The 12978-nt window shown below is 39.4% G+C and overlaps 1 protein-coding gene across 1 annotated transcript in view; it reads left to right on the forward strand.

Annotated features, from left to right (window-relative positions):
- The window catches only part of cep290 (centrosomal protein 290), a 127579-nt gene that overhangs the window by 11400 nt on the left and 103201 nt on the right, over positions 1-12978 (forward strand). Inside the window, exons 6-12 of the mRNA XM_080191336.1 lie at positions 324-467; positions 2727-2780; positions 3209-3361; positions 4984-5166; positions 6664-6753; positions 6866-6988; positions 10055-10178. Of these exons, the coding sequence (XP_080047462.1) occupies positions 324-467; positions 2727-2780; positions 3209-3361; positions 4984-5166; positions 6664-6753; positions 6866-6988; positions 10055-10178 (871 nt within the window). The remainder of the gene's footprint in view (positions 1-323; positions 468-2726; positions 2781-3208; positions 3362-4983; positions 5167-6663; positions 6754-6865; positions 6989-10054; positions 10179-12978) is intronic.

Below are 12978 nucleotides of genomic sequence, written 5' to 3' on the forward strand. Positions count from 1 at the left end.
TATGTGGTATAATATTTCAGTTGTAAAACGCTGAATAAAGGGAAATCTACAAATAGAATTCTAACTTTTATGTTTTAATTATTTTTTGAATGGCAGCATCACCTTTACAGAACTGATACCAATGATAGTTAACCTACAGTGATTTTTGACATTTGTTTATTGAAATGAAGAGAGATATTGGTCTTGTTCCCATCAGACCTATTCTGATCTGTTGTGTTGATGTAACTCACACTAGGAGATTTTCTCTGTGAATGTAACTTATTGATTACATAAAAAGTGTGTGTAGTTCAGAGTGGGTGATGCTCCATTTTGTTTCTGTGCAGATGGCCCAAGTGAGTGCTGGAGGGCGGGATACCCGATTCTTGCGAGAAGAACTTCGTCAGCTGGAAAACCAGCTGCAATTTAAGGACCGGGAGGTTTCTGAAATGGAGAGAGAGCTAAACAAGGAGAAGAAAATGGTGGAGCAAGTAAGGAGCCTGAAACAGGAACAACTTTGAATGCAATCTGCTGGCATAATTTTCTCAGTTTTTCTTTTAAACTGGACTCAGTTAGAAAAGCAAAGTTGGTTACGATGATGTGAAATTAGAACCTACAGCTGAGAAAACATTCACCCATCTCAGCATCTAACTCTCCTCTCACTACTTCCTTTCAACTCACCCCCATCAACATAACTTGCAATTCCTTTCTCCCTTATAATTACCATTTTAAGTTCATCTGTGCTCCTCACCTCAATCACTTGTAACAAGTTGTACATTCTCACCACTCCCTGTGAAGAACTTTATACATTGCAACTGTTCACCTCTGAATGTGTTTTTGGATGGCATGGGATTAAATTACAGCATAAGTCTTCAGGATATAATAAGTATCAGAGGCAGGGGAGGACTAGCTATAGGAGAAGGAGACTTCTGGAATGCTACCCATATGTGTCAGTGTTAAAGATGTCCCCTTTTGTTCTTGGGAGTTGCATGTCCTTTGAGTGAGCCAGCTGACCTCTGGTGTGGTGGTGGGGATGGGGATGGGGGAGACACCTACGTAGTGTATGATGAAGCGTATACCATATAAAAACAAGTGCTTTTAACTGCTATATCTGCTTGAGAAGATCTATCAACTAGAAGATATCCTCACTTTAAAGACTTTACTCAAACACTGAACTGAGATCTTTCAGCCATTGAACAAGGATATGGTGGCTGAAGTGTCTTACTCTGAGTTGCTGTTTTCCGTATATTAATCCTAATGAAGTGAAGATGGGAAACTCTGGACTGTTGGATCACATTGTTTGAAAACCACAGCGTCTTTCTCAATTTGGAATGTGCACAGTTCAAGATTCTGTCACTGCTTTAAAAAGAATCCCTGCTCTACCAAACAGGGTTAAGAATGGTTTGTGGAAAGTGTAAAATGTTATTAATATCTTTGCTGTCTGTTAGCACTGTGGCACCAAGCAGCAGGTTATACAGTCCAGTGTCTCAAGAATTGATTTGCAAACCTGTTAAACCTGTAATTAAGCCACAGAAGTCTGAAAGAAGTTCAAGACATCTGTTCAAAATATGTTAAGCTTAAGAACCATAAATCCCAGACTATGACAGATTGCACAGCCGATAGTAGTCATGATGTGGATATGCCGGTGTTGGACTGGGGTAAACACAGTAAAAAGTCTGACAACACCAGGTTTAAGTCCAACTGATTTATTTGATAGTAAATTCACTAGGTTTCGAGGTTACCCTCTTCGTCAGGTGAATGGAGAGTTCTGGCCTCAGACAGAGCATATAAAGCACAGACAGTTTACAGATTACTGATTAGAATGCGAATCTTTACACCTAACAGTTTTTCTATTCTTACCAAAGTGGCCAAGTTGACATTTTCCCACATCATTCTCCATCTGCCAATTATTTTCTCAATTCAGTTAACCTAGCTATATTTCTTTGCAGACTCCTTATGTCATCTCCACTTTATACTCTTGTTACCTCATTGTCTTCACTTCATACTCTAGTATCTACCTTTGCGTCATCAGCAAATTTAGCAACCATACACTCAGTCCTTTTATCCAAGTCACTGGAATAGATTCTAAATGGCTGAGGCCCCCAGCATTGTTCACTTTGGAACTCCACTTGCCCACCTGAAATTACCCATTTGTCCCTTCTCTCTGTTTCCTGTTACCTAACCAATCTCCTATCTGTGCTAACATATTGCCACCTTAACCATGAGCTCTTATTTTGTGCAGTAACCTTTGTTGTGGCGCCCTGCCTTTTTGACATCCAAGCTTACCACTTGGAGAGGTCCCCTTTCATCCTCAGCGAACACTTAAAAAAAAGTCAAACACAATTTTCTTTTCACAAAACCTGTTGACTTTGCCTAATTACATTAAGATTTTCTAAGTGCCCTGCTTTAAACTCCTTAATAATAGATTCTTGCATTTCTCCTATAACAGAGGAGAATATAGGCTAATTGGCCTATAATTTCTTGCTTTCTGTCTCCCTCCTTTTTTGACTAGTGGAGTTACATTTTTGCTGAACCTTTGCAGAATTTAAAATCAATGCATCTACTATTTCAGCAACCAGATCATCTTGATTCTGTTTAATATCTGGATTTGTTGCAACATGCATTAAAGGGGTAGTTTCAATATGCAGTAAGTGCTTTAGTTTTGCTTCTTGACATCAGAAAGATATGTGTTTTTAATTGCATCTGGCCCCTGTGTACATCAAAATTTACACTTTTATTGTGTCCTTTAGGTGGGAATTCGCATCAAGGAGACAGAAAATGAAAACAGTAAGCTAAGGAGAGAGGTTAGTGTGGGAACCGATAAATCCGATGAACATTTGATTATAGATAAAGGGTAAATTAAAAACGTGTCTACAGCTCATTTATAGCAACTTTCAGTTCCTTTTATATCTTCAATTCTGCTCGTTTACCTTTCGTTGCTGTGATTTTCCCACTGAAACGTTTGTTATTGCTAACATACGCCATCTTAGTCTTTTCTTTCTCATTCATATCATTCACTTTTCTTTGTCAAAGAAAAAAGGACTCAAAAAAGAGGTAAGACCACTATAAAGATTGAGTAATTGTAAGTACTAAGTGATTACTAATTACCCAATTAACTGATGATCATTATTAGTGCGCTTTACGTTAAATTATTTTTAGTTTCTAGAACTTTTTTCAGCTGTCCTGTTGATGGAGTAGTAGCAAATTTTCTGAGTGCTGATTTCTTTTGCAGAATGATCAACTACGCCAAGATGTTATTGATTATCAGAAACAAATAGATTCTCAGCGGGAAACTCTCCTTAACAGGAGAGGAGATGATTCAGATTTCAGAGTGCAGCTCTCCAAAAAGAATAAAGAGCTTGCACAATATTTAGATGAAATTCAGGTACTTCACATTTTTAAACATTGCCTTGTATTTTATAGCTAGGTATTCCTCCATATATATTACAACCCTGCTTTTTTCCTTCCATGGATGTCATAGTTTTATCCCAGAATAAGGGAAGTTATGTTTTTCAGGGAAGGAAACCAGTTACCCATATTCAGTCTGGCCAAATGTGACTCTAGTTATAATTTCTGTGATTGGCTCTTTATATTTTCCAAAATGCCCCAGCAAAGGACACTGCGGGGAACGTTGTGAATGCGATGGGTTCTTGGCGCTGGCTGGAGAGCCTGTGAAACCTCCGCGTCACCTCTTTTCGAGAAGGCCATCAGCATCTTATGCCACAGGCCATTCTGTGGATCAAGAACCATGGGGCAGAAGTACCATTCTCCAACAGCTGCCAAATAATTAGAGGCTGGTAGTTGGAATGAACTCAGCAATACTGTTGGTGACTGCTACTGGTACTTCACCCACCTGAACCTTTGGATTGAGATTGGACAGGGTAGGTGATAGCAGGGAGGGAGTCGGTGAGGAAGGGTCAACAGAGGGGACATGAGTAGTGCCTTTCAGTGCTTCCACCCACCCCCAACAGGTCCTTCAATCAGGTACTGAATGCCTTGAATGAGCCCTCCCCCCCCCCCCCCCCCCCCCCCCCACCTCAATCTGCTGGGTGGCCCATAAGCAAACATGCCAGGATTTGTGCAGTTTGGCTGGATTAGCCATGCTAAATTGCCCTTTAGTGTCCAAAGATGTGTAGGTTAGTTGGATTGGAGGCGGTTTGTGTGTGTGTGGTCCACATTAAAGTGCTCTGTCAGAGAGTCGGTGCAGACTTGATGGGCCAAATGGCCTCCTTCTGTACTTGTCATTCTATGAATTTGCATGTCATGCCCCCGATGGTGAGTCCCCTACCTGCTGTTGTTAATATCAGCAGTGATAGTATGAGGCCCTTAAGTAGACATTAATTGCCCACTTAAGAGCCTCAATTGGCAGCAAGGTGGGTAGGCTGTCCACAGGCTTTTCCACCAAAGGCTGAATCAGTATGGAGGCAGAAAGGTGTCATGACCAAAATCACCATCCTCCTGTCTCTTTAAATGACACTTCTCCAAATGCCAAACTTTCCATGAGGGAGGGCATGAGATTTCATCTTCGGTAGTAAAAGGAGTCAGCTACCATAAAAATAGCCATCACCACCAGGTTGTTAGGGTATCAAGAGTAGGATAATAACTGTGGCCTCACTTGTGTCATCAAGGGAAATGAGGGATATGGAGATAGTGCAGGAATGTGAAGTTGTGATAGGTTAGGTATGATCTTATTTAAGATGAAGAAGCTTTTGGTGCTATATGGCCTACTCTGCTCCCATTTCTTATTCCTTTATGTCACATGCATTCCAAAATCAAACAAGATACAAAACAGATTAAGAGAGTCGTTCCTGCTTTAACTGATTAGCTAATGCTTCTTAAGGTTAGAGTTAGTTGAGCCTTCTAGATTAAGTACTTGATAATTGATGTTAAGCAGATAGGCACACTGTTCTGCACCAGATGCGTTTCTCAGTTTTTAAAGTGCAGGCAGTTTCTCTCTTTCGCTACAAATTGCTAAATTTTACTGGTTCTCTTTTCCACACTATCTAGAATTTTTCTGAAGCCAATGAGAAACTGGAGGCACAGAACAAGCATTTGCAGCAAAACCTGGCAGAGTCCGTGCAAGAGATGGAGAAGATGACCGAAGAATATAACAAAATGAAACAGATTGTTCAGCAAACGGATAGTGCCATGGACCTGTTCAAGCGGGAAAAGGGGCAGCTGTTGCTTCAGGCAAGACCCAGATTTACTTCCATTAATCAAAATGAACTGAGTAAGTTTTCAGTAGGCTGGGGGCAACGATGCCAGAGCACAGGCCTCAGGACTTTAGAAATCCAAATAGCATTATTTTTAATTGGTGGCTGAAGTTCACACGCTGATCTCTCCAGGCTCAGCTTGGCAGCCTCAGCCTGGGTTTGATAGAAGAGCAAGATGGTTGTAAAGGGGGAGACGGTATTCCACGCCGTCAAACGTGCTTCCTAACAGCTCTGCCAAAATATTTGCAACATTACTGGATACTTTTGTAGACAAGATTGTCCCAATGGTGAGGTTTAATTGGAGGGGGAGAGGGAATTGGCTAACTTGAGAAGGTGCATTTTGAGAAATGGCAAACAGAAGACAAAGTTAGTAACTGCTCTTAATTGCGAAATTCTAATTTATCACAAATGTTTTAAAATCCTTTTACTTCCCACTTCAAAATAGGTTACTTGCTTTTATTATAAGTTAAGACACAGGAAGTTTTTATGGAAATACAAATAATAGTTTATAGGAAGAATATAAAATCATGAGTGATACAGGAATTTTTAAATAATTTTTTAAATAATTTTTTATAAGCTTTGATAAGTGACTAGCTTTATGGAATTCAGTTTCACAAGATATGGTGGTGGCCTTGGAATTCAAAACATTGGAGTTGCTTGACCAGTACCTCAGCGCTTACACTACTGTACTTCAACCAGACAACCAGATAGACAGAAGACAGAGCAAAGACAAAAATGGGATCAAATGGCAAGAGCATAAGAGATAAGCTGATTCAGAATAAACTGCACCATTTGTCTTTCTAATTGTTACCAGAGACTCAGACGACAATAACTCTTTCATTGTCCTTAATTACTTTATACATTGTGTAATGTAGTATGAGACAGCATGATCTTATACCATGTTTCTGTCGCTGTATATAAGTTTCAAATAAATCGGACTTTTAAATCTTAACCTTAATGTGGTGGCCCACAGATGTTATTTACCACATTTAGGTTGGCATGCGATGTCATTGATGTGAGGCACTGAGTTTAGATAATTATTAATTTTGTGCATGCTGTTCTCTATGTAAAGGAGCAGATTTCAGTTTACGTGATATTTTGGCTTGCTGGCTGAAATGCTTTGGGCAACAGAGAGACTTGTTGGGAAATATTCAAATCTGTAAAGGGGTATATAAAATAATCAGTTAGAGAAAGTAAAGCTGAATCAATGTGCAGGGTAGCAGCATAAGAGGTTCAGAATGGTGCATGGCAAACCTATGACAAGTGTTACAGATGGTGATAACTGCTGTAACGAATTATAGGCAAGTTCAGTTAAGGACAAGGCAAAACTCATTTCTTAAAAAGAAAAGCTAGGTAATATGCTGAGAAGGTGATTGAGTTTGTTAATCTGGAGGATTGAAATTAAATCAGTTGACAAACCTGCCTTTGAGAATTCAGTGTTTATGCAGTGCAGTTACTTTATCTCTGTAAACAGGTGCAAGATCTGACTAGCCAGCTGCAGATCGTAACGGAAGAGGAAGATCCCGTGATGTTGGCGGTGAATGCAAAAATCGAGGAATGGAAGGTAAATTATAAATTACCCACAAGAAGTGTTGAATTACCACTGCTTCTTGAAAAACTAACTTCTAATTAACAGTGGTAACTGATAGTCTAAGGCTATTTTTCACCTCTTACAGAAAGTATTGTCTGCAAAGGATAAAGAAATCTTCGAGTATCAAGAGAAATTGCAAGAACTCCGAACTAAATTAGTAATTGCTGAGTTTGACTCTGATAAAAGCAGCGTCATTACCCTCCGACAGGTACATCAACCGGGCTAATTTTGATTTCCTATGTTGACATTTTAGTAATTTTTTTTATTCATACCATACTTGAATTTCTTGCCAGATTTACTTTTCACCTGTTTAAACAGTAAACTATTCCCACAACTTCTAAAAACATATTTGCCTTCATCCTTTCCTATTGCTTTCCTTTTCTCATGGTCATATAATAGATCACAGAAGAACTCTTAATTGTAAGTACATTTCTATTACTTTATAATTAAGTGGGTAACAAATTTGCTTCACTCACTGTCTGTAACTTTGCTTTCCTCCTCTCTCTTTCTTTGTAAAGCAAAACTCTGTTCATTTAGCACAACAGCAATTTTATAATTATAATCTTGTATCTGACACAGAATGCCTTTACTAAAGATTAATAGCATTGAAATTGGTCATTATGTTTTGGATCACAATTGGAAAAATTACTTGAGGAGATCACTAAATGTTTAAAAATGGTTTCACCTATCATTACTTTTGTTATTTTCCCTAATTAACTTTCTAATAAATGTTCTCCCTGTGGTCCTTTTTTCCAAATTATGTTTAAGTTTGTAGCTTTGTTGAATAATATCAGAAAGAAATGCTTCATGGTGCTTCTTGATTTCTGCTCACTATGCGGCATTCCAATTTTACTTTGCAGATCTGTGCTCGAGAGAAAATTACCATTTTATAAACCATTTCCAGCATTTAATAATTTATTGAATCCGTGGAATTTTTTTTTGAAACTGGGTAAATAATTTACGTAAGAATCTATATTGTCCCTAAGATAATTGAAGCAAGAGCTATATGGTTATAAAGACAGAGTCAGTGAATGGATTGGTTTTGGATCGCTCTAGTAAATGGCTAGCATAGGCATGATGCACTGAATGACTTCCTCCTGCGCTGTACACATACATAGCTTCATGGCTGAGATTGTACCTTCCCTTTCTTCATCTTATTGACTGCCTATTTTCATATCTTCCTGCGTGCCTGATATATACTTGAGTAATTTTTATTACTCCTTCTTGGCTTAAAATTCTTCAGTTCTCTGAAAGGAATACATAAATTTTCTGAGTGCAAACCTCATGGGCAGAATTTTATAGAACATAGAACATCACAGTGCAGTGCAGGCCCTTCGGCCCTCGATGTTGCGCCAAACAGTGGAACGAATCTAATGACCCTCTAACCTAAACTATTCCAATGTTATTCATATGCCTATCCACTGACCATTTGAACGCCCTTAAAGTTGGCGAGTCCACAACTGCCCTAATTAGGGCCCCTAATATTCCCCAGGCAGCCTTCCCATTGCCCTCCCACTTGCCCTGATCTCTCCCCAATCATACAGTGGGATGGGAAAGGCCGAGGCTGACCCACCCTCCTTTGCTCCAAATGATACCCAATAATTGACCACTAGAGAGTGATTTGCAACATGACCTTGATGTTCAGGCTGGTGGGAAGAGTCCAGCAGCAGAGAAGTTGCCCCAAGAGTGATGCTGTTCAAGCCTTGGATGGTCTTCCCTCACTGGTCATCTCCTGGCTCCCCACTTCCACTTCCTACTCTGGCCCCTCGAGGAACAACCTTCTGCCCCAGACCTCAGTGTCTCTCCCTGCTGTAAGACTGCTTGCACTTATCTAGTCCCAGACTCTGGCATTGAGATTCTGGGGATGACTTGTAGTCCCAGCAGTGTTCACTACTCTGTCTGGTGCTGCTGGTATTAGAGCCACTGGCCAATCAGATTGTCTGGCAGCTCTCTGAGGCAGGACTTCCTCCTGAGTGAGGGATGGAAATCACGCCGCCAGCCAATCAACATTTGCAGGACAGCTAGCATTGATGAGGATGTGTTTTAGGCCGACTCTTGGTGGCAGGGTGGGAAATCCTGTCATCTGAGAATTCCTGCCCCGTTGCTTTCTGCACAGGTCTTGGCCATTCTTGTCAACACTGCTCAGAGTGGGCTTTTTATGGTTTTTCTGAGCTTGATCCTTGAATTGTACATTTTCTGTATGAGCCTATAGGCATTATGTTGTGGATAAATGCTTAATGTATGACACTTTGTCCACTTTTAAAGCAGATAATTAACCTATTAGTTTTATGTGGGCTAACATCTGATTAAAATAGTAGAGGAATGTCCTACAAATTATTAACAATTCATCTGTTAATATCACTAATAGTAATTTCTCAGCCATGCAATACACAAATAAAATGCCCTGAATAGCTACAGTGAATACTTAGAAGTAGCTAATGGAATGCCAGTCTTTATATCTGTGGAGTGAAATATAAGGGGGAGAGGGGGTTAGAAGCCATTCTTGAGCTGTACAATACCTTGTTTAGAACATTCTTGGATTAGTGCAGCCAGTTCTGGGCACCACATCTTAGCAAGGTGGCTTTGGAGGGAGTGCAGCATAGATTTACCAGAATGTTAGCTGCACTTCAGAATTAAACAGCAAGAGAAGATTAAACAAATTATGGATATATTGCCTGGAATGTTTTAAGATATAAGAGGAACAGATAGGATAAAAGAGAGAAATTATTTCAAACAACTGGGGAGTGCTAGGACTTAAGGGCTTAGTCTTAAAAAGATTAGAGCCAGATCGTTCAGGGGTTAAATAACACTTCTTCCCCCAAATAATGGTAGAAGCTTGGGACTTTCTTCTACAAATGGCAACTGATGCTCAATCAATTGTTAATTTTTAAACAGAGAATATGGAATTTTATTAACCAACACTATTATGGGATAATGGACAGCAGTCAGTATGTGGAATTAGGCCTCAGGTCAGTCATGATCTCATGGAATGCTGGAACAGGCTCAAAGAGCATAAATGGCAACGTTCTGTTTCTTTGGTCCCAGGTTACAATTGTTTGATATTCCAGCTGACTTGCTTTAACTTGCCGTGGGAATTAGGCTGTGGTGAACTTGTGATTAACATTGTTATTGTCACAATATTAAGTTCTGCCACATACATTGTGATCTTATTAAAATCAATTTTCTCATTTGTCTTTATGTTTGTTCCTCATGTAGGTATTACAGTATAAATCAAAGTTTCTCTATTAAAAAGTGAATAAACGTTTTTCTACAGATTCTGCAAGAACGTGATGATGAAATTAAAGTTCTGGTGGGACAAATAGAACAATACACCAAGGAAGCAAATAATAATGTGCAAATCATTGAAGACTTGAAAATGCAGCTAGAGAAAGAATCAAGTACCAATCTATATATATATATTATGTTCTGAAGTAAATAAATGACATGCATTGTATACAAGATTATTATGTAAGATGATTAAGACTGCTAAAATATTACAGAGCTTGAAATTGTGAGCAGTATCTAAGGAAGGATGTGCTGGCCTTGGAAAGGGTCCAGAGGAGGTTCACAAGAATGATCCCTGGAATGATGAGCTTGTCATATGAGGAATAGTTGAGGACTCTGGGTCTGTACTCATTGGAGTTTAGAACGTTGAGGGGGAGGACATTCTTGAAACTTACAGGACACTGCGAGGTCTGGATAGAGTGGACATGGAGAGGATGTTTCTACTAGTGAGAAAAACTCTGAATAAAGGGATGATCCTTTAAAACAGAGATGTGGAGGAATTTCTTCAGCCAGAGTGATGAATCTGTGAAACTTTTTGCCACAGAAGGCTGTGAAGGCCAGGTCATTAAGTGTCTTTAAGACAGAGATGGATAGGTGCTTGATTAATAAGGGGATCAGGAGTTATGGGGAAAAGGCAGGAGAATGGGGTCAGAAAAATATCAGCCATGATTGAATGGTGAAGTGGGCTCGATGGGCCAAATAGCCTAATTCTGTTTCTATGTCTTATGGTCTAACCCAGGAGGAGGTAAATTGTAAATTGTTAGAAGTAGATCCATAATATTTAAAAAGTATTAGAGAAATAGAGTCAGGAGAGAATAGTGCTGGGAAGTGACACATTCAATCTAAGAATCTTGAGGAAAATGAGTGGTGTTCTAGAAATTGTGGCCCATTGATTATGGATGTGTGCTGGAGGGTAGCCAATGTAATGGTTGCTTTCAAAAAGGGAAAGGGAGCTAGTTTAATAATTATAGGCTAGTTGACTCAGCATCTCTGCTTGGGAAAGTCCTAGAATACTTAATTAAAGATGATATTACTAACTAGATAACGAGAAAGTATTTGAAAGCAGTTAATTCAGACTTCAGAGGATTTCTTATGGAGGAGATGACAGTAAAGATAGATTTGTTAAACAACGGATGTAGGGGAAATGTATCTTTGAAAGCTGTCGGCAAGGAGGCAATTAGAAAATTTTCAAGGCTTGTGGAATTAGGAAGTTGGGATAGAAAACTGCGTGGAAGACTGGCTACAACAGTGAAGAGGATGAAAACAGCTTCTCAGAATGGATAGGAGTTGGTCTCTGTTCCAGAGCTCCGTTCTGGGACTGTTTATATTTTCTATATAAATAGTTCAGAAATATGGATAAATCTCAGAATGGTTACAACACAAACCAAATTCAGTCTGTTGTGTCTGTGCAGGTTCTTTGAATGAGCAGTTCCCCTCGTGTTATTCCCTCATCTTTTCCCCATAACCCTTGCATTTGTTTGCTTTTCAGATATCAGTCCAATTCCCTCTTGAATGTCCCAACTGAACCTTTCTCTACCACATTCTCAGACAGTGTATTCCAAATCCTAACCACTCGCTATGTGGAAAAGGGTTTTCCTCTTATCGTCATTGTTTCTTTTTCCATTTGACCTAAAGCTGTGCCCTCTTGTTCTCAATCATTCCATCAATAGGAACAGTTTCTCCCTGTCAGCTCTGTCTGGACTCCTCATGATTTCGAATACCTCCACCAAATCTTTTCGAAGGAAAAGAGCCCCAACTTCTCTAATCTAAGTACGTAACTGAAGTTCCTCATCCAGAACCATTCTCATGAATCTTTTTTGCACTCCATGTCTTCACACATTTAAACGCACACTGTCTTTTTGAGATCTCACAGCCACCCACTGCCTTCTGTCCCACTTTAAATATGCTTTTTCTTTCCTTTAGTTTTCCACTCTATTGTTTCTACAATCTAATAGAAGTTCCTCTTTACACAATGAGCAACCCATTTCTGTTGTTGTTTTGTGGTCACTAAATTTATCCATCTACAATCTCTCAATTGTATATATTCCTTCTGAAGTACAGTAGTTAACTTCAAGTCCCGTCTCTTATCTCTCTCATTAAAATTTCCATTCTTGCTGTTTGCTTAGTATTCCAGCGTAACTCTGTTCATTATAATTTTAAACCACATGTCTTCACACCTCTTTCATTGATGTTTTGACCTTTGCAGTTTACTGTCTCCAATTCAATTAAACAAGTCACACCCACACATGCTTGTTTCCTCGTATATGAAAATATGACTGACATTGTAAAACATAAATACCAAGACTTTCATATTCCTCACATACAAATTTAACTCAACTTCCTTGCTTTTGCACTGTATGCTCCTATTAATAAAGCCCAGGATGCTGTATGCTTTATTAATCATGCCTTAGACCTGTGTTGCCATCTTCAGTGATTTCTGCACACAAACTCCTTTGTTCCCACATCCCCTTTAGGATTGCGCGCTTTAGTTTTTATTTTCCCTCTGGGTCCTTCTTACTAAAACGAATCCTTCACATTGGCGTAGTGTCAAAATTCATAGATGATAAAATGGGAGGCATATAAATAATTCTAAGGATCAATGAAAATAATTAGGGAATAATTCCAGCCTTGGGTCACTGTCTGTGTGGAGCTTGCATATTCTCCCCTTGCCTGTGTGGGTTTCCTCCGGGAGCTCCAGTTTCCTCCCATAGTCCAAAGATGTGCGGGTTAGGTTGATTGGCCTGATAAATTGACTTTTAGTCAGGGCGATTAGTGGGGTAAATGTTTGGGGTTATGGGAATAGGGCCTGTGGTGGGGGGTGGATTGTGGTCAGTGCAGACTCGATGGACCATATGGCCTTTTGCACTGTAAGGACTGTATGATCCTATGAATAATAAAAACAGAAAATTCTGG

This window comes from Carcharhinus amblyrhynchos, chromosome 6, assembly GCF_965287045.1.
Source record: "Carcharhinus amblyrhynchos chromosome 6, sCarAmb.v2.hapA, whole genome shotgun sequence".
Lineage (NCBI taxonomy): Eukaryota > Metazoa > Chordata > Chondrichthyes > Carcharhiniformes > Carcharhinidae > Carcharhinus > Carcharhinus amblyrhynchos.